The sequence below is a fragment of the Hyla sarda genome, chromosome 1 (assembly GCF_029499605.1).
Source record: "Hyla sarda isolate aHylSar1 chromosome 1, aHylSar1.hap1, whole genome shotgun sequence".
NCBI lineage: Eukaryota > Metazoa > Chordata > Amphibia > Anura > Hylidae > Hyla > Hyla sarda.
In genome coordinates this window covers 157,804,893-157,827,103 of record NC_079189.1, presented here as the reverse complement: position 1 = coordinate 157,827,103, position 22,211 = coordinate 157,804,893, and the positions used below count along the sequence as shown (strand labels likewise).

The window sequence follows — 22,211 nt, the reverse complement described above, 5'->3', positions numbered from 1 at the left end:
TTCCGGGCTGCTATCTTCACCGGGGAGGCCTCTTCTAAGCGCTTCGGGCCCGGCCTCAGAATAGTCACGTTGCCTTGACAGCGACGCAGAGGTGCGTTCATTGCCAACGTACTTCTGCGTCGTTGTCAAGGCAACGCCTCTATTCCGGGCCGGAAGCGCGGAGAAGAGGCGCCCTCGGTGAAGATAGCAGCCCGGAACCACTATCCCACCGGACCACCTCCTCACCGGACAGCCCTGCAGGACCGGACCAGCGCCGAGCGGAGGTGAGTACTCAGGGGGCTGAATGATGTCGAAGGCCGCAGTGGTCTTCAACCTGCGGATCTCCGGAGGTTTCAAAACTACAACTCCCAGCAAGCCCGGACAGCCGATGGCTGCCCGGGCTTGCTGGGAGTTGTAGTTTTGAAACCTCTGGAGGTCCGCAGGTTGAAGACCACTGAGGGCGAATGATGAGAAGAGGATGATGAAGGGGGGGGGGGGGTGTGGGATGATGACAAGGGGATGATGAAGGGGGATGTGTGGGATGATAAGGGGATGATGAAGGGGGGATGTGCGGGATGATAAGGGGATGATGAAGGGGGGATGTGTGGGATGATAAGGGGATGATAATGAGGATGTTAATGACGGGTCTGGATGATGACAGGGGGGGGATGATGTATTTCCCACCCTAGGCTTATACTCGAGTCAATAACTTTTCCTGGGATTTTGGGTTGAAATTAGGGGTCTCGGCTTATACTCGGGTCGGCTTATACTCGAGTATATACGGTACTTCTAATTTCTAACAAGCTGTTTGGGTTGAGTGAACTTACAAGTTAAAGGACTCCGGTGGAAAACATTTTTTTTTTATCAACTGGTGCAACTGGTGCCAGAAAGTTAAACAGATTTGTAAATTACTTATATTAAAAAATATTAATCCTTCCAGTACTTAATAGCTGCTCAATACTACAGTGGAAATTGTTTTATTTTTGGGACACAGAGCTCTCTGCTGATATCACGACCACAGTGCTCTCTGCTGACATCTCTGTCCATTTTAAGAACTGTCCAGAGCAGGAGAAATTCCCCATAGAAAATGATGTCATGATGTCAGCAGAGAGCACTGTGTTCCAAAAAGAAAAGAATTTCCTCTGTAGTATTCAGCTGCTGATTAAGTACTGGAGGGATTATTTTTTTTATAGAAGTAATTTACAAATCTGTTTAACTTTCTGGCACCAGTTGATTAAAAAAAAAAAAAAGTTTACATATAAAAGCAGAGTTTTTCAGCACGATTTTTCGTGCTGAAAACACCCCCCTCGGCTTATACTCGAGTGAACAATTTTGGCTTAGCTGTGAAGGGATGGGCCAGGCCGTCCATCTTCGGCCATCTATGCTGCAGGGACTGTCTGGTGCGGAGGGTTAGTCGTTCCGGGCTGTCTATCATCATCGGGAGGCCCTCTTCTCCGCTCGGGCCCTGAACTAGTGACGCTGCATTGACGCCACCGCTCAGGGACATCACGGACGTCTGCTGCGCACGGACGTCCCTGCGTGTCAACGCAACGTCACTAGTCCGGGCCGGCCCGGAGAAGAGGGCCTCCCGGTAAAGATGGACAGCCCGGAACGATAACCCTCCCCACAAGACTGTCCCTGCAGCATAGATGGCCGAAGATGGACGGCCCGGACCAGCTCACCCTGGGGAGGTGAGTAGAAAACAAAAGGAGAGTCCGGATAATGGCAGGGGTGATTGATAATGGCGGGGGTGATAATGGCGGGGGTGATGATGACATGAGGGGATGATGTATTTCCCACCCTAGACTTCTAGTCGAGTCAATAACTTTTCCTGGGTTTTTGTGGTGAAATTAGGGGCCTCAGCTTATATTCGGAACGGCTAATACTCGAGTATATACGGTAAGTTCTTCAAGAAACAGTGCCACACCTGTCCTCAGTTTGTGTGTGGTACTGCAGCTCAGTTACATGGAAGTGAATGAAGCAGGGTTGTAAAACCGCACTCATTCCGAGGAAAGGTTTGGTGCTGTTTTGAAAGAAAGCAACAATCTTTTCCTAATCCAGCATAACCCCAGACGTTATTACCAGATACTGACCTCTGTCCTGGGTTTGGTGTGGTGCTGGTGGGTGAAAGAGGGGGTCCCTCACTGACAGGAGAAGCCAGGCTTACTAGTCTAGGCTTTCTGGGCGAGGTTTGTTGCGTGGGGCATTTCTCTAGTCGAGCTGGCATAGACATTTTAAGTATGCCCTCTGCAGGGATAGATACGCGCTCCAGTGACTTGTCATCTATTGGAGACACCATCTCTTCGGTGCAGGGCTCTGCCTTGTCATCTTCTATCACCACAATATTCTTAGGCATTTCTTTGAACTGGTACACAAGCCTCTGACCCTCCACTTTTGCTAGAATTCCTCTTTGATAGTAGTATCTAAAGTATGAAAATAAAGCAAAACAGTTAACAGGATGACTCACATGTATGTAGAGCATCTACGTCTACTTCATCTCTTCTGACGTGCCACACCTTGGGTAATACCATTATCTGACAGCTTTCCTTATATAAGTATTCTAGAAAACTCAATCTCTCCTAGAATCACTCCGAGTCTAGACAGAATATTCTCAACCTTGTACAACAATACTGAAGTAAATACCCTAAGCTGCCTTTAGACAGGATGGAGTATAAATACTTTGTATCTACTCCTTAGAAGAATTTCTCAAGATTTTCCATTACAACCTTAAGGGGGTACTCCGGTCAAAAACATTTTTTTTAATAAATCAACTGGTGCCAAAATGTTAACAGATTTGTAAATTACTTCTATTTAAAAATTGTATTCCTTCCAGTACTTATCAGCTGCTCAATAATACAGAGGAAGTTCTTTTCTTTTTGAATTTATTTTCTGTGACTACAGTGTTCTCTGCTGACACCTCTGTCCATGCCAGGAACTGTCCAGAGCAGGAACAATTCCTCACGGCAAACCTATACTGCTCTGGACAGTTCCTGACAAGAACAGGTGTCAGCAGAGAGCACTGTGGACAGACAGAAAGGAAATTCAAAAAGAAAAGAACTTCCACTGTATTATTCAGCAACTGATATGTACTGGAAGGATTAAGATTTTTAAATAGAAGTAATTTACAAATCTGTTTAAACTTTCTGGCACCAGTAGATTTACAAAAAAAATAAAAAATTAATAAGTTTTCCACCAGAGTACCCCTTTAAAGTGGATCTTTACGGCGGTAAAACTTACAGCGTAAACTCCAAACGTATCCATAAGCTTTAATTCATGAGGTCAAAAGTGTCCTTTAGGCTTCTATTGGTGTGTGTGTGTGTGTATATATATATATATATATATTATATATATATACACATGCACACACACAAACACACACACACACACGTGTGCTTGTGTATTTATTTATTTGTCCCCATATGCTGGATTCAAGAGCTTAGTTGGCTACACTATTCTACCACAAAATAGCAAACTATCCCCCCCCCCCAGCATGGGTATCTAAGGGTAAGGAATACACATTGGAAAATTCTTCTGACATACACTGCAAATGAAGGGCAGATCTACACTTATATAAAAATGAGAGTAGTTAGTCATGCTCTAGTCTGTAATGTTTAGAATTTCCTGGTTACCTTAAAGCTCTTCCCATAGTCTCATAATTCATGTCTGGTTTGTTCTTATGTTTCCCCCAAAGTTTGGAAACGGCTTTAGAATCCACCAGCTTGAAGATGCCTTTCTCCCTTTGTGTCCACTTGATATATCTGGGGCAAGTGTTCTTATCCTGAAGCAAGTCTAAGAGGAACTCCCAGAGGTACGTTGTATTTCCTAGAGAAAATAAATATATCTCTTGAATCACATATTGCAGTCACATCCTCACATGTACATGGACCAAAGTTTTTGGCATTATATTTAATTATAATTTAGTAAAATTTCTAAAAAGAGCATTGCACACAATTAAAGAGGCACTGTCATTATGAAAAACTTTTTATATTTTGTAATACTACTGATTTTTAATATACATTTATTAGGAGAAAAAAAAAAGTCAATTTTACAAAAAAATCTAAAATGAAAATAGCCGCCACTAGGGGTCATCTGTCTTTATGCAGACAGACTACTCTGTATTTTGCAGCATACTGGATACCGGCCGTAAAGTGTGTTGGTATCCAGTAAAGGAGATCACTATTGCACCACTACAGCCTTCAGCTGTTCCTAAACTACAACTCCCATGATGGGAGTTGTAGTTTTGCAACAGTTGGGGATACAATCTTTGTAAAACTCTGTTTTAGAGCTGTGTATTCTCCAGCGGTGTAGCCTCCAGCTCTTGCAAGACTACAGACAAAGGATGTGTGGGCATGCTGGGAGTTGGAGTTTTGCAAAAGCTAAAGGCAACACTGCTCTAACAGTGCTTTATAAACACTGCAGCTCCAGCTGTTGCATTGCAAAACTACAACTCCCAGCACGCTTGGCAGCCAATGCTTTCTCTGACTCCTAAATGACAAAGAAGCTGATCAGACATTCAGGAGTCTGTGAAAGCTGAATGACACACATAGTGACAGCTATGTTGATTAGCATCCAGCTTTACTAGGAACAGATAGAAAATGTATGCATAAAAACTATTGCTCAGTGATTTGCAGACTGCCAGGCTGCTCCCAGGCTCAGAGCAGATGAGTCATCACAGTGAGGGAGAGAGACTGACACACCCCCTCCATAAGGCATGAACAATAAGCAAGTGAGCAACATATAAATGCTATTTCTTAGGGATATATAGGTCCTAGACACATAAAAATTATATGCACATGATCAGGATTAGGTACTGAGTAACATATCACTTTTTTTTTTGCACTGACAGGTACACTTTAAGCCTAGAAAGTACATCCTTTTTACTGTCACATCTGGTACCGTGAATAGCTAAGTGGGGCATGCAAGGCATGACAAGCAGTATAACTGGACACAACTGCAATTCTAAAGGTGGTCACTTATGGAAATATGTTTCCTTATCCTAGCCTGAACGCTTGCACATTCAAAAGGGGTACTCCAGGGAAGAATATACATAAAAAGAGAGCTCCAAAGCCAAAACACTCGCTGAATATGTTCCCTGTAAACCATCCTGTCTGATATGCATGGCTCCTATGAGCTCTGTTGTCTTTTCTGGCTGCTTGATATTCTTTGCCATCCTTCTCTCCCCTTGTCTACATCCCCCAGCAATCATTGCAGCTCTGCTCTGCTGGCCCCCACGCTCCTGCTCTGAGCAGCAGAGAGAGGTTCAGTGACGGATTGGCTGAGGCTACACACACCTCCCAATGTTCAGCACTAACTTCAGCATGTTCAGCACGACTCATCAGTGCAGGGCAGAAACCATGTGGTCTGTGTCTCTCAGAAGGACAGGGTCTGTTTTCAGAGAGGGATTTAGACAGAGACAAAGTGGATGGCTGGATAATGTCATTTCCTCACTTTATGCATGTAAATGACAACCAAACAAGGGATACTGTTCTATATAGCTAATTAATGATATTTAGACAATTAAATAGGTTGATGAAAGGGAAAGGATGGGCTATAGGTTTAGTTCCCCGGAATACCCCTTTAAATAATGATAATCTAATACAGTGTTTCCCAATTAACATGCCTACAGCTGTTGCAAAACTACAACTCCCAGCAAAGACTGTCTGGGCAATCAGGGAGTTGTAGTTTTGAAACAGCTGAAGGCACACTGGTTAGGAAACAGTGATCTAATAGAGCGCTAAGAAGAACTGTCTTACACTAAGAATATGAACCATCAGATTTGTACAGATTTCTGAATCATGTGATTAGCATTACTGATTTCTTACCTTTTCCTTCCCGTGGTTTCTTTTTCATTCCCAAGTCTGGTGAACCATTGGCAAACGTGGGCTGCTGTATCTTTGGTTTACGACCAGCTGCATGTTGGAATACAAGAAAGACTATGAGAACTTTTAGACATTATTAAGCAAGGAATCAATGTAATATATAAGTATATGTATGTATTATCATTCCATTTTACAGGTCTTAGAAAATGATAAAATGAGCCTCACCAATAGCCTCTTCAATTACCTTTTTTCTTTTTCATAGGCTCCCCAAGTTCAATAGATATTGGGATGGGGGATGAATCCATGGGCTCAGAGTCCTCAGTGGACACCTCCACCACGGTCTCTGTGATGACGTCGGGCCTCATGGCAGCATGGATGAACTCTGGAGTAGACACACATGGTGGTACATACACTTCTACTGTAATACAAACACATGGGATCACATAGAAAAAATGTGTAGATGCATTTCTTTGAGCATATTATACAGCACATTTTAAACCCTACCTCCGAAAAGCTTTCACGAGTACCTGTCATCAAACTATATTTTCTAAACCAACTCAAATTATATTACCTAACTACTCCTAACACCCCTCCAGCTCTTAAAAAAAAAATCTGAGCTTTAAAAAGCTGTTTATCATACCTCTCCCCTTGCTCACATTGTATGAGCTCCCGGCAGGAGAAAGTGGGTGTTCCCCAGCAGGCACGACACCACTGAAGCCTGCAAGAGCTGTGCTCTGCTTTGCCCCGCACACACTTCCTGAGTTTGGACTCCTGCCAGGCCGGGAGGAGACCAAACTAACTGTTTGACTTGCGTAGGGAACAGAACAGCGCCACCGGCAGGCTCCTTACATGACAGAGCGCTCAGCTTATCACCAGTCGAGGTGGGAGATCTGAGCCAACCAGGCACAAAATAGAGGCACTCTAAAAAGGAGTACTGCAGCCTTATACAACATATCCCCTGTCCGCAGGATCGGGGATAAGTGTCTGATTGTTGAGGGTCCAAACGCTGGGATCCAGCTCTCCCCAGGCAGGAGGCATGTCGGCCGATACACCGCCTCCATCGATCTCTATGGGAGAGGCAGAGATGCAGCGTTCGTGCATCCCCGCCTCTCTCATAGAGTTGAAAGGAGGTGTCCATCAACCTCTTAGTGAGGTCAACGACACGGGCATTAGCCACGCAGAGCCGCGGCAGTGACGGGTCCCCATACAGCAGATTGCGGGGGGGGGGGGGGGGGTTCCTGTGGTCGACCCCGCCGATCAGACACTTATCCCCTATCCTGCGGATAAGTTGTCCATGGCTGCAGTACTCCTTTAACTCCCTTAAGACAGGGCCAAGGCCTAATTTTCAAATCTGACCCGTCCCACTTTATGTTGTGATAACATGGCATAATTTGTTTAATGTCCTTTAACTTTTTTTAAACGTTATGATGCTTCGAAGTTTAGCAGCAGTTTTCAAAATTTTTGACAAAATCCAATCATTTTTGGGACCAGTTCAGTTCTGATTTGTGGGGCCTGTATGTAAGAACACCCTACAAATTCCCCAATTATAAAAAAATGCACCTCTCAAAGTAATCAAAATTACAATTAGGAAGTTTGTTAACTATTTAGGTGTTTCACAGAAATTTAAGCAAAGTTGCAGTGGAATTCAAAAATGTTCCTTGCAGATATGCCTTTTTGCTCCATTTTTTTTTCTGTAACATCGTTGGCGCTAAGAGAGAAATGCAGCTCAACATTTATTCCCCCAATTTTGATGTATTTAGAAATATCCCATGTGTGTCCCTTGTGTGCTACAAAACTCACACACAGGACTCAGACATGACTGAGTACCATGTGGATTTTGGGTACAAGGTATAATACCTACAAAAAATAAAAAAAATAAAAAAAGATTTTGTAGGCATATTATCAAGATGCAGAGGTCTTTGGGGTCCCAAAATATTTTTTGGGAGACCAGTTTTGATTGGTACTATTTTGGAGTATATGTGACACTATGCTTGCTTTTTATAAACATTTTTTGAGGTGGTACCAATAAAAAAATAATAATAATTGGTTCAAGCACTGTTTTTTTTTATTTATTTTCACTGTGATTCTCCATGCAGTATAAATGACATGGTATCTTTATTCTACAGATCAGTACAATTGTGGTGAAACCTGATTTATATAATTTTTTATGGATTATGACATTTAATCACAAACATTTTTATGAAGCACTATAAATTTTTTTTTTTCAACTGTCCCTCTAGAGGACTTGACACAGAACTGTACTGCAATGTATTATGGCTGTTTGTGTTATACTGACAGATCAGTCTAAATGGCTTTCGTAGACAGTAAACCAGAAGCTGTTCAGAGGCCTCTGGTTTCCATGGCTACCATCAGGACCCCGCAATTGCAACAGAGGATGAACAGAGGATCTCCCTTCTTCTGTCACTCTGATCGATGCTGCTGCCGCCACACAGACCACAGCGTCGAAGGGGTTAACCGTCAGGATCGGAGCTCTGCAGCCGGCTCCGGCCACTGATCGCTGCCAGCACAGCTGCGGTGCCTTGATCATAGATGTGTATACATACTTCCATTTGTGGCAAAGCACTGCTAAAATAGGTGTATATATATGTCCATCTGCTGTAAGGTGTTGGCATCTTTGCCAACAATGCAAGGGTTAAAAACGTACTGATGACCGATCCTCAGGATCAGTCATCAATATTAAATTAACTGATAAGCTGAGTGGCAGCACCAACATACACTGAAAACAGCCGGAAGCAGACAGCTCCGTCTGCCATGTAGTGGCCGTTCGGGGTTACTGCAGTTCAGCTACAATTCATTTTACGGGGAGCAAATCTGAAGTAACACAATATGGCCATTGCACAATGTAGGGATCTGTTTGTTTTCTGCCCTTTACTCTGTATCTCCAGGCATTGCAGCGCCAGCAAACAGATGATCAGTGGAGCGTCAGGTGTTGGCGTGCCACTTACCTGATATTTAGGACCTATCCTGTGGAAAGGCAGTCAAAAAATTTAGTCTGGAAGTCTAGATGTGATATTTTTAACTAAATGAAAGGTTTATTACCTCATCTAACTAACAGCTATAATATATAATAAACGTCATAATAGCCAACAGGGTGTATAAAAAAAAAAAAAAAAAAGACCTACCTGGACTCCTAGAGTCCCGCAGGATGGTGGGAGATTCCATGTGTAGCAGAGCCTCTGCTGCCTCAATGGTCTTGTCTGTGCAGTGAACATTGCTGCTGTGTACAGACGCTTCAACTGTGAAGGAAAGAAACGGTGGCGTTAGACAGGACAGGGATTTACTAGAATTACAGAATATATTTGGGAACCTCTACCAACACCTAAGCTATCCGGAGTAAGGAGCTTTCTTCATCCCCGACAGCGCTCACAAGCGTTGATGAATAATGCGTCTAATTTCTACACAAGTACAAGGAGGAGTGAATAACATCACAATAGCCTAAAGCAACAAAGTTCCTGCTTAATAGTACGGTGCAGATCTTAGGCATTCAGGTGTAGTGCAAACCTTTTACGGACTCCAGAATGGCAACTTTGCCTGGTTAAAGGGAGTCTGCCAGCTGTGTTAAAGGGGTACTCCACCCCTAGACATCTTATCCCCTATCCAAAGAATAGAGACCCCCGCGATCTCGGCTGCTGCACCCCAGACATCCGGTGCACGGAGCAAACTTTGCTCTGTGCCGGATGACATGCCATGCGGGGCGGAGGCTCGTGATGTCACAGTAACGCCCCATTCGTGATAGCCACACCCCATCAATGCAAGTCCATTGGGTGGGCGTGGCAGTGAAGTCGCGAGCCTCCAGCGCTGCACCCGATTCTCAAAACGAATGGCAAGTACAGCAGTGAGATCGCAGGGGGCCCGAGCAGTGGGACCCACACAATCAGACCTCTTATCCCCTATCCTTTGGATAGGGGATAAGATGTCTAGGGATGGAGTACCCCTTTAACATCAAAAAAATGCTGGCAGCTTTAGATTGGTGAGGGGTAAAGCAGCTTACACATACCTAGGTGGATGGTCATGACACCTGCATGGGCGCTGTGATTGCAAGTTTCACTTTTGCAGTCCCTTCCTGTTCAGTGTCCTGGGCTGTATACTCCAAATGATGGCTCTAGGGGTCCGCTGAATGGACACTAGAGACATCACACAGCTAAAGAGTGGGAGTGAGTTGCAATTTGTAGAGTGCTAAAGAAACTACACAGGAAAGGACCACTCACATCGGGAGGTAAGAATGCAACAGTGTACAAGGACTTTTTTTTTTTCTTTTTGCAAAAAAGCACAGTAGAAATGTATCTGAATGGGGTTTCGGCAAACCTCATAAACCCACCTTCAGCGCATGTCCTACCTGCTGTGAATTATCACAATGGATTTACTATGCATTAAGTGAAAACTGTGGATAACTTATGCCCCAAAATCAACAGTGAAATCCACAAGTAAAAAATGCTTTTAACCCAGGGCCCAACAAATACCAGGTGCCCGACTAAGAATTTCATCCTGGTGCCTAGAACAGCGTTTTCAATTGGTGCATATGCTGCACTCTGCAGCCCTGTTCTTTGTAAAAACATAGCTGCCCCCCTTTCTGCCACACCAATATGCTGCCTGGCATCCCTGTCTATAAGAGGACGTCCTATAGGGAAGCAGGTGGCGATTCATATCACTCTGTGGCGTTACACTGAGCTCAAACAAGGAGCCAAGGTGCAGTGGAGTCGGCAGGGTGACGTGCATGCTCACATGTTACTCCACAGCATGTCATCCTATGGACCATGAAGCAGCCTAGCCAGCACATGGGCATAAGTGACAGGGGCAAGCTGCCAACAGGGAACTGGCAAAATAGTAAAAAATAAATCTATCAAATAACCACATCTAAAAATAAATAAATAAATAAAAAATAAAAAATAAAAAAAGGAAAAAAAAATTGTTGTTTAGTCAAAAATTAAATAAATGAATCTGGCTCCAAGATTCAAAACAAAATTGGTCAAGCATTGATTTAATTGCATATGGGTATGGATTTTAGGCACAGTTTGTATGCAGAATATGAAACTGGCTTTAACAGGTACTCAGGTGGAAACAGGTGGAAAATATATATATATTTTTTTTTTTACCCCTTAGGGACTCAGCCTATTTTTCCATTTTTTCCTCATCACCTTCTAAAAATCATAACGCTTTCAATTTTGAACATAAAATTCCATATTATGGCTTATTTTTTGCGCCACCAATTCTACTTTGCAGTGACATTAGTCATTTTACCCAAAAATCCACGGCGAAACGGCAAAAAATTTGTGCGACAAAATTGAAGAAAAAATGCAATTTTGTAATTTTGGGGGCTTCCGTTTCTACGTAGTACATTTTTCGGTAAAAATGACACCTTATCTTTATTCTGTAGGTCCATATGATTAAAATGATACCCTACTTATATAGGTTTGATTTTGTCATACTTCTGAAAAAAATCATAACTACATGCAGGAAAAATTCTATGTTAAAAATAGTCATCTTCTGACCCCCAAAACTTTTTTATTTTTCCACGTACGGGCCGGTATAAGGGCTAATTTTTGCGCCATGTTCTGATGTTTTTATCGGTACCATTTTTGTATTGATCGGACTTTTTGATCGCTTTTTATTCTTTTTTTCATGATATAAAAAGTGACCAAAAATAGGCTATTTTGGACTTTGGAATTTTTTTTTGCGCGTACGCCATTGACCGTGCGATTTAATTAACGATATATTTTTATAGTTCGGACATTTCCGCACGCGGCGATACCACATATGTTTATTTTATTTTTTAATGGGAAAAGGGGGGTGATTCAAACTTTTATTAGGGAAGGGGTTAAATGACCTTTGTAAACTTTTTGTTCTCACTTTTTTTTTGCAATGTTATAGGTCCCATAGGAACCTATAGCACTGCACACACTGATCTTTTACCCTGATCCCTGCAAAGACATAGCTCTGCACGGATCAGTCAGATAGGGGCTCGATGGCTTGGAGCAATCAAACCCCGATCGGACAGCGCGGAGAGAGGTAAGGGGACCTCCGCATGCGTCCCAGCTGATCGGAACATCACGATTTTAGCCCGACTGAGCTGCCAGGAACCGTTTACTTTCACTTTCAGATGCGGCGGTCAACTTTGACCGCCGCGTCTGAAGGGTTAATAGCGCGCGGCTGTTAGCCCAGGGTCCCGACTATGACTAGCAGCCGGGACCGACCCGGTGTGACGCAGGGTCACGGCGTGACCCCGTTTTAAACACAGGTACCGGGCTCAGGGCGTACAGGTACGCCCTGAGTCCTTAAGGATCGGGGATGCATGGCGTATGCATACGCCCTGCGTTCCCAAAAGGTTAAATCAACTGATGTAAAAAACAGATGACTAAATTACTTCTATTAAAGGGGTGCTCCACTGGAAAACATATATTTTTTTTTTTTAATCAACTGTTGCCAGAAAGTTTAACAGATTTGTAAATTAATTCTATAAAAAAAAAAATCTTAATCCTTCCAGTATTTATCAGCTGCTGTATTCTCCAGAGGAAGTTTTTTTCTTTTTGAATTTCCTTTCTGTCTTACCGCAATGCTCTCTGCTGATGCCTCTTTCCATTTTAGGAACTGTCCAGAGCAGGATAGGTTAGCCATGGGGATTTGCTTCTACTATGAACAGTTCCTAAAATGGACAGACGTATCAACAGAGAGCACTGTGGTCTAACAGAAAGGAAATTCAAAAAGAAAACAACTTCCTCTGTTGTATTTAGCAGCTGATAAATACTGGAAGGATTAAGATTTTTTAAATAGAAGTAATTTACAAATCTGTTTAAAGGGGTACACCCGTGGAAAACTTTTTTTTTATATATCAACTGGTGCCAGAAATGTAAACAGATTTGTAAATCTTAATCCTTCCAGTACTTTTTAGGGGCTGTATACTAAAGAGAAATCCAAAAAAGAAATGTATTTCCTCTGATGTCATGACCACAGTGCTCTCTGCTGACCTCTGCTGTCCATTTTAGGAACTGTCCAGAGTAGCATATGTTTGCTATGGGGATTTTCTCCTGCTCTGGACAGTTCCTAAAATGGACAGCAGAGGTCAGCAGAGAGCACTGTAGTCATGACATCAGAGGAAATGCATTTCTTTTTTGGGATTTCTCTTTAGTATACAGCCCCTAAAAAGCACTGGAAGGATTAAGATTTTTTAATAGAAGTGATTTACAAATCGGTTTAACTTTTTGGCACCAGTTGATTTAAAAATATATTTTTTTCCAGTGGAGTACCCCTTTAAAAAAAATCTTAACCCTTACAGTACTTATTAGCTGCTGTATTCTACAGAGGAAATTATTTTCTTTTTGGATTTAATTTCTGTCTGTCCACAGTGCTCTCTACTGACGCCTCTGTCCATTTTAGGAACTTCCAGAGCAGCATATGTTTGCTATGGGGATTTTCTCCTACTCTGGACACTTCCTGACACGGACAGGGGTGTCAGCAGAGAGCACTGTGGTCAGACAGAAAAGAAATTCAAAAAGAAAAGAATTTCCTCCGTAGTATACAACAGCTGATAAGTAGTGGAAGGATTAAGATTTTTTTTTTTTTTTTTTTTTATAGAAGTAATTTACAAATCTGTAACTTTCAGGCACAAAAAAAAAAAAAAAAAAAAAAAGGTTTCCACCGGAGTACCCCTTTAAAGAGACTGGGAAAAGACAGTATAAGGACTCTTCCCTTCTGTCAGTCCTGGTTGACATTTATCTCTGCACAGTTGCACATATGCATTATAGGATTCAGGTTCCATTCATCTTCACCCTTACAGGCTAGTTAGGGGTGACATTTGTGAACAAAGTATTCCAGTATACCTGATTTACTTTCTAGACCTGTATTTCCCAACCAGGATGCCTCCAGCTGTTGCAAAACTACAACTCCCAGCATGCCCGGACAGCCAAAGGCTGTCCGGGCATGCTGGGAATTGTAGTTTTGCAACAGCTGGAGACACTCTGGTTGGAAAACACCGTTCTAAACAAAGTATATGACAGCTTTATATGTTACTGCAGTCCAAGGATTTAACAAGGTTGCAAGACAATACATAGTGCATATACATATATTCATGCATTATATACACTTGTGCTGCTTCGTATATTGATCTGTAATGAGAGCGGTGTGCATGAGGTTATAGGCAGCACATTCCGGTGAAAAGACAAGACAGGCATAGCATACTACGGGATCAGCCGAGGACAATGAAACGGGGAGTGAAATAAGGGATTTCGTGGCTCGAATGAACAGGTAACAGGCTTATATCCGACATATAACACTCCAGGGAATTCTACAGGGATGAAGTCAAAAGGAACCATAGCTCAGAAAATACACAGCAGGACATGTTCGGGGAAAGAACGCTAAAGCACAGACTACAAAAGCAATTGACTGTCCAGAATCGGGAGAATGTCCATACTGTGACAAAGTGTTTAAAAGTAAGTGAGCCAGCACAGCACCTGCTGCCCCCCGCCCGCTGCCGATACAAGGTGCCATCTCCAATTCCTCTGGCCATGTATGGCTATGTGCACACAGCTGATCCCTTCCCAGGCAGCAGCAAGCGCAGCCTGAGCCTATCTTTAGGTGACCCTTTCTTATGCCTCCTGCACAACAATTTTAAAGCAACAGACTTCGCAGGACTGTACCAAATGACATGGGGACTTTGGAACATATGCAACAAATTGCTAGAGTCCGACAAGAAGGATTCATAGTGTGACCAGAGCTGTTGGATTATGTGTGTGCACTGGCACCAAACCCTAAACTGGATGTCTGCTGTATGGTCCACACTGACAGAGTTAAAGGGAATCTGTCAGCTGTATTTCCTGCAAAGATCCGCAGACATTGCAGGATAGCTGATAGGAGATAAAAGCAGACTGTACCTTTCCTGGAGCTGATGCTGGTTGCTAAACCTATAAAATTCTCATTTATATTTTTAAAGTGTACCTGTCATCAACAAAAACTTTTTATAGAACGTAGATAATACCATTATATGTATATTTGTAATAAACATTGGTTTAAAAAAATGTGGATATTTTTGTCCCTGCAGCTATTGCCTGTGTGTCTCTATGATGAGTCCAAATACAGGAAGTGAGGGTGGACAGCAGGGCTCTGTGCACTGAGGAAAAGCAGGGCCCTGTACACCGAGGACAAGCAGGGCTCTGTGCACTAACAAAAAAGCAGGACAATGTGCACTGAGGCTCTGTAACATGCTCCTGGCTCATACATCAGGATGATTGACAAGCCAGGAGCCTGCACAGAGCCCTGCTTGTCCTAACCTCACTTCCTGTTTTTGGACTCCTCATAGAGACACACAGACAATAACTGCAGGGACAGCATTTTTTTCACCCAAAAATATAACCAATGTAGATTACAAATATACATATAATAGTATTATCTACATTATATAAAAAGCTTTTGTTGATGGCAGATACACTTTAAGTCAAGTGTCAAGGAGGTGAAGACAAGCTGTTCAAGTGCCAGAGCCTGGCACACCTCCTTGCTTACCCTAACCTCCCAGCCCCTTCTTGATCATAAACCAAGCCTGGTATGTCAAGCAAGGACGGGCTAGGAAGCGAGGACGTGCCAGGCTGTGACAATTGAGCTGCTTAGCTCCACCTCCTTGACACTTCGCTGAGAAATTAAGACAATTTTGTAAGTTTGGTAACCACCATCAGCTCAGAAAAAGTACAGTTTGCTTTATACCATAACAGCTACCAAACCATGTGTGCGGCTCTTAGTAGCAAATACTAGGGATCGACCAATATCGATTTTTTAGGGCCAATACCGATAATCTGTGACCTTTCAGGCCAGAGACCTCCACTCTCTTCTCTCCCCCTGCCTGTCCTCCCTAGTCCAACCACCACCGCCGCTGCCCCACTGCCTTCCCCATCCCCGGTTTTATGATTACTTGTTCCCGGGGCCCGTGCTACTTCTGGCTCCGGTGGCATCCTGAGCTGTCACTGTGCGCACTGACGGTGACGTCGCATTGAGGACATCACTCGTCATTGCGCTGCGCAGCGCGCCGCAGGAGCCAGAAGTAGCGCGGACCCTGGACCCCAGGTAATTATAAAACCGGGGATGGGGAGGCAATGGGGCAGCGTCAGCAGTCTCTGGCCGGGGAGGCGGAGCGGGGCATTATCGGCAAGGTAATTGCCAATACCGATAATGTCCAAAATCGTGCATATCGGCCTATAATATCGGCCGATCCCTAGCAAATACAGCTCCCAAAATCCCCTTTAATGACACATGATGCACCCCAGTGGCTCCTACAAACCTAGGATTCAGCGGGTTCCATCATATGTATGCTGCACTCCTTTTCCCATCAAAATGTAAGGAATTTGTGACAGTAAACACAACCTAACAAAATGTTGTAACATCCAAATATTAAGAGCAAAAGCGGTGAAGTATCTAGGAATTCTACTGAAGAAGCAGGAATCCTGCACAGAGGATATATCACATGCCAATAGGATAATAAGCAGTTAAGGCTTTTACAAAAGAAAGAAAAAAAGAAAGCGGCCACAACTTGCAGGCAGCCAAGAATGCTGAAGTCTGCTGCTGGTGATCAGTCACTAGTGGGTGTCACAATGCCAAAACCAGGCTGCGGGAGGAGTCAGGAAAGTGCCAACCAAGACACCCTCACAGCACTCATTTATGTGGTAAACCTGCCTCGTATGTCTAAGCTGCATCTATACACAATACTGACAATATACAGTCATGGCCGTAAATGTTGGCACCCCTGAAATTTTTCTGGAAAATGAAGTATTTCTCACAGAAAAGGATTGCAGTAACACATGTTTTCTATACATGTTTATTCCCTTTGTGTGTATTGGAACTAAACCAAAAAAGGAAGGGAAAAAAAGGAAATTAGACATAAAATCACACCAAACAAAAAATGGGCTGGACAAAATTATTGGCACCCTATCAAAACGGAATGAGGCCTACAAAGAAAAGAACACAGTACCTATAGTGAAATATGGTGGAGGTTCAATGATGTTTTGGGGTTTGTTTTGCTGCCTCTGGCACTGGGTGCCTTGAATGTGTACAAGGCATCATGAAATCTGAGGATTACCAACGGATTTTGGGTCGCACTGTACAGCCCAGTGTCAGAAAGCTGGGTTTGCGTCCGAGATCTTGGGTCTTCCAGCAGGACAATGACCCCAAACATACGTCAAAAAGCCCCCAGAAATGGATGGCACCAAAGAGCAGGAGATTTCTGAAGTGGCCAGCAATGAGTCCAGATCTAAATCCCATTGAACACCTGTGGAGAGATCTTAAAATTGCTGTTGGGAAAAGGCGCCTTCCAATAAGAGAGACCTGGAGCAGTTTGTAAAGGAAGAGTGGTCTAACATTCCGGCTGAGAGGTGTAAGAAGCTTATTGATGGTTATAAGAAGCAACTGATTTCAGTTGTTTTTTCCAAAGGGTGTTCAACCAAATATTAAGTTAAGGGTGCCAATAATTTTGTCCAGCCCATTTTTGGAGTTTGGTGTGACATTATGTCCAATTTGCTTTTTTTCCTCCTTTTTTGGTTTAGTTCCAATAAACAAAAAGGGAATAAACTTGTATATAGCAAAACATGTGTTACTGCAATCCTTTTCTGTGAGAAATACTTCATTTACTTAAGAATTTTTAGGGGTGCCAACATTTAGGACCATGACTATGTGTATCTGCAGAGCACACAAGTCAGCTAACTGGCAGTAGCAGCATGCTGAAATGTAAAAGCTGTAATCCTGGGTCTCCGATGCCAGCAAGTGATGTTATGCCATGCACACAAGCACCTGTTGCCCGTTTCCATTTATCTGGTGATAAAGTGACAGATTCCAGTAAGGCTGTGGAGAATCAGAATGATCAGGGCAGTATAGAGAGGGCTGCCTGAACCACTAAACATAAAGGAAGAATAAATCACTGAGCCCGTGTCTACACTAGTGTGGTTTTATTACAGCAACACAACGCGCTTCATTAAGGTAGATCTACAGACTGCTGGGGAAGAGGCCTTTGATGGACATGTCATTTGTATATACCGAAGAGATGATCAGTACTGTAACCCTTTAGGATAACCACCAGTTCACAGCTCCAGGCAGATGCAGGAACTGTAGGTTTATTTCTGGAAACAGTCAATATGAAGTGATAATCCCCCAACACGATTAGTGACAATGCTACTCCAACATTTCTGGAGGGCGGCTAGACTGTCACATGCTAATCGCACTAAGGAGAACAGCATTATGTCCAGTATCATTGCTGAAGGATAGCTAAAAGACAACAGGCTGCTCTCCAACAATTTGGGGGAATGCAGACAGAAGCAGTGCTGCGTTTCAGACTGGAATGGGGAGGCTGCCCATAATGTACTAGAAATGTTCCTAGAAAGCCAGCATTTGGACAGTCTCCGTCCTAGTGTCATGTCAGATGTTTTGACTGGTGAGGGTCAGGGTGCTGAGACCCTCACTGATCACTAAAGGGTATACATACACATGGCTTAGCACTGTGCACCACAGTTTGTTTAGTTGAGCAGGTGGTATACAGACTTGCAGAAATATAATGAAATACCTTTTCACTGAGCACAGATAAGTTCTCCACAGACTACACTTACAATCAATATTAATATGTGCAATGATCCCGTGGCCCCTAAACATGCATTGAAGGGGTACTGCAAGATTACATTTTTTTTAAAGCATTCTGGGCAGGGTTTAAAGGGTTACTCCCCTGTCCAGCTTTCGGAAGAAAATGTTCCGAATGCTTTTTCCTCGCTGTGGGGGTCGGTCACGCCCCTTGTGGTGTCACGGTCACGCCCCCTCAATGTAAGTCTATGGGAGGGGGCGTGACTGCCACCAAGCCCCCTCCCATAGACTTGCATTGAGGGTGCATGGCCGTTCGGAACATTTACTTCCGAATGCTGGCCAGTGGCGTACCCCTTTAAAACACTTTGACTTACCTCCTACCTCCCTCCAGTATCCTGCTGCAATCCTTCTTTTGGTTGACGTTGCAGACTGAAACTCAGCTTATCACAACCGGTGAGTGGCAGAGCGGCAGTGTGATCTATCTGGCCCCAGGAAGAAGACCAGGGCTGACTACATCACACTGCTGTTTACTCATTCACTCACTGAAGTGGGACATCACTGTGGCAAGCGTTAAGGGGGTACTCCACTGGAAAACAATTTTGATAGATCAACTGGTGTCAGAAAATTAAACAGATTTGTAAATTACTTCTATTTAAAAATCTTAATCCTTCTTGTACTTATCCGCTGCCGTATGTTCCAGAGGAAGTTCTTTTCTTTTTGAATTTCCTTTGTCTGACCACATTGCTTTGACACCTCTGTCCATTTTAGGAACTGTCCAGAGTAGAAGCAAATCCCCATAGAAAACCTCTCCTGCTCTGGACAGTTCCTAAAATGGACAGAGGTGTCAGAAGAGGGCACTGTGGTCAGACAGAAAAGAAATTGAAAAAGAAAAAGTACTTCCTCTGGAACATACAGCAACTGATAAGTACTGGAAGGATTAAGATTTTTTAAGAGAAGTAATTTACAAATCTGTTTAACTTTCTGGCACCAGTTCATTTATTAAAAAAGGTTTTCCAGTGGAGTACCCCTTTAAGCTGAGCTGAGCTGCAATCTGGCACGTCCACCAAAGGAACCATGAAAAGACCTGCAGCTGAGCCAGCGATACCAGAGGGGTGGTGGGAGGTAAGGCCAGGTTTTTGGATAAGGTTTCAAAAAGTAAAATTAAAAAGTTAATTCGAGGAAAAACCCCTTTAAATCGATTTTCCAGCAGCTTAATTGCCCAGGTGATGGATGTAGGAAAAAGCATATTAAAAAATTATATAACACACACGTACTCCATACACTGAGCAAAGGGATGGGCATACTTTCTTTTTTAATATCTTCTACCACCTCCTGCCATGAATTAAGCCTGAAAACCCCTTTAAAGGGGTTATCCAGGGGGGAAAAAAAACAGATATAGAGATAGAGATAGATATATCTCTATCTATATCTCAACTAGCTCCAAAAAGAAAACAGATTTGTAAATTACTTCAATTAAAAAATCTTAATCCTTTCAGTACCCATGAGCTGCTGAAGTTGAGTTGTTCTATTCTAAGTGCTCTCTGATGACACGTGTCTCGGGAACTGTCCAGTTTAGAAGCAAATCCCCATAGCAAACCTCTTCTACTCTGTGGAGTTTCCGAGACAAGCAGGGATGTCAGCAGAGAGCACTGTTGCCGGACAGAAAACAACAACTCAACTTCAGCAGCTGATAATTTGTGAAAGGATTAAGATTTTTTAATAGAAGTAATTTACACATTTTTTTCCTGGAATACCCCTTTAATTTACTCAACATTCAGAGGTAATTTCTAGGGATCAACCGATATCGATTTTTTAGGGCCGATACCGATAATTTGTGGAGGTTAAGGCCGATGGACGATAATTTATACCGATATTCCGGTATAAATTATCGGCTATTTCTATCCCCCCACCTGAAGCCGCTGCAGATCATTGATTAAAAGCGGGCGCTTTAAATCAATGAACTGTAGCGGCTTTTGCGGTGCCAGAGACCGTCGCCGCCACTTGCTTCTCTCCCCCTGCCTGTATAAAGCCCCCTGACTTATAATACCCCCTGTCCTGTGCCCCTTACATATAATGCCCCCTGAGGGTTCAGAGCAGGGGGCATTATATGTGAGGGGCACAGGACATGGGTCATTATATATGAGGGGCACATGTCAGGGGGCATTATATGTGGGGGCACATGATGGGGGGGGGCATTGTATGTGAGGAACACAGGACATGGGGCATTACATGTGGGGGTCACAGGACAGGGGTAATTATGAATGAGGGGCACATGATGGGGGGGGATTATATGTGGGGGCACATGACAGCCCACCCCTGTCATGTGCCCATATAATGCCCCCCTGACTTATAATACCCCCTGTCCTGTGCCCCTCACATATATTGCCCCCTGTCCAGTGCCACTCACATATAATGCCCCATGTCCTGCCCCCTCAGGGGGCATTATATGTGAGGGTACAGGACAGAGGGTATTATAAGTCAGGGGGCATTATATGGGCACATGACAGGGGGGGCTGTCATGTGCCCCCACATATAATCCCCCCTTGTCCTGTGTTTCAATACCCCCCTGATATGTGCCCCTCACTTATAATTTGCCCATCCATCCATACAGCGCCCGAGCAGTGCTCACCTCACACGCTGCTACGTTCTTGTACTGTGAGTGAGAGCTGCAGGGACGTGATCTCCGGCGCGATGATGTGATGTCATCACGCCGGCCTGCCATGGATGGCGTCCCCGCGGCTCTCCCTCCCACTGCAAGAATGAAGCAGCGTCAGAAAGGTGAGGGAGCGGAGGAGCGGGACAACTGACAGCTCCCGCTGCACCATGCTGTCAGGCAATTGCTCCGCACGGCAAAACAAGGCCAGCGCACGAATCGCGGGACTTCAGTCCCGGACTGAAGTTCAGGGCCGGGACTGAAGTCCCGCGATTCGTGCGCACGCCTTGTTTGGCGCATTATCGGCAGGTTAGAAGCCGATACCAATAACGTGGGAAAACGTGAATATCGGCCGAGCCGATAATCGGTCGATCCCTAGTAATTTCCACTAAAAACTACCCATACAGGTAAGAGCTTCCCTGGACTATTTTACTAGACCTGAATGCATTCTATACTATGACAACATTCCTTATAGGAAATCCAATACACAGCAGGTGTTTACAGGTATTAACATTACAAAGGACAAATTACCTTCACATTACTACCAATCGCCTTACAACGGCATCTACCAATACAGAAGGAAACCGTGTGTGACTGGCACTGTGTAACCCAAGGCTATCTCTGCATGTAGTGTAACATTCCTAAATGGCAAAAGCAAAAAGTGTTTGGCCTTGAGCTACAAATTTGTTAGAGATAAAGAGGCCTGTTTAACACCTCTTATCTTGATGGATATGCTATGATAAACACTGAAAAAAGCTGGAAAGGACTTAAAGGGGTATTCCAAGAAAAAAAATATATATATATATTTTTATTTCAACTGGCTCCAGAAAGTTAAACAGATTTGTAAATTACTTCTGTTAAAAAAATCTTAATCCTTCCAATAATTATCAGCTGCCGAAGTTGAGTTGTTCTTTTCTGTCTGACAACAGTGCTCTCTGCTGACACCTCTGCTTGTCTACGGAACTGCACAGAGTAGAAGAGGTTTGCTATACGGATTTGCTTCTACTCTGGACAGTTCCCGAGACAGGTGTCAGAGAGCACTGAGACAGAATAGAACAACTCATCTTCAGCAGCTCATAAGTACTGACAGAATTAAGATTTTTTTTAATAGAAGTAATTTACAAATCTGTTTAACTTTCTTGAGCCAGTTGATTATAATATATTATATATATATATATATATATATATATATATATATATAT

The 22,211-nt window shown here is 43.4% G+C and overlaps 1 protein-coding gene across 9 annotated transcripts in view; it reads right to left on the bottom strand.

Annotated features, from left to right (window-relative positions):
• ELF2 (E74 like ETS transcription factor 2) overlaps positions 1-22,211 on the bottom strand; it is a 100,635-nt gene that overhangs the window by 5,610 nt on the left and 72,814 nt on the right. For 5 of the 9 annotated variants that reach the window (XM_056563220.1, XM_056563213.1, XM_056563228.1 and 2 more), the window contains 5 exons: positions 8,942-9,055; positions 6,043-6,216; positions 5,802-5,888; positions 3,609-3,801; positions 2,073-2,402 (listed from right to left, as the gene is read on the bottom strand). In XM_056563220.1, coding sequence (XP_056419195.1) covers positions 2,073-2,402; positions 3,609-3,801; positions 5,802-5,888; positions 6,043-6,216; positions 8,942-9,055 — 898 coding nt within the window. The remainder of the gene's footprint in view (positions 1-2,072; positions 2,403-3,608; positions 3,802-5,801; positions 5,889-6,042; positions 6,217-8,941; positions 9,056-22,211) is intronic. The other 4 variants (XM_056563233.1, XM_056563247.1, XM_056563238.1 and 1 more) reach the window with 2 other exon arrangements.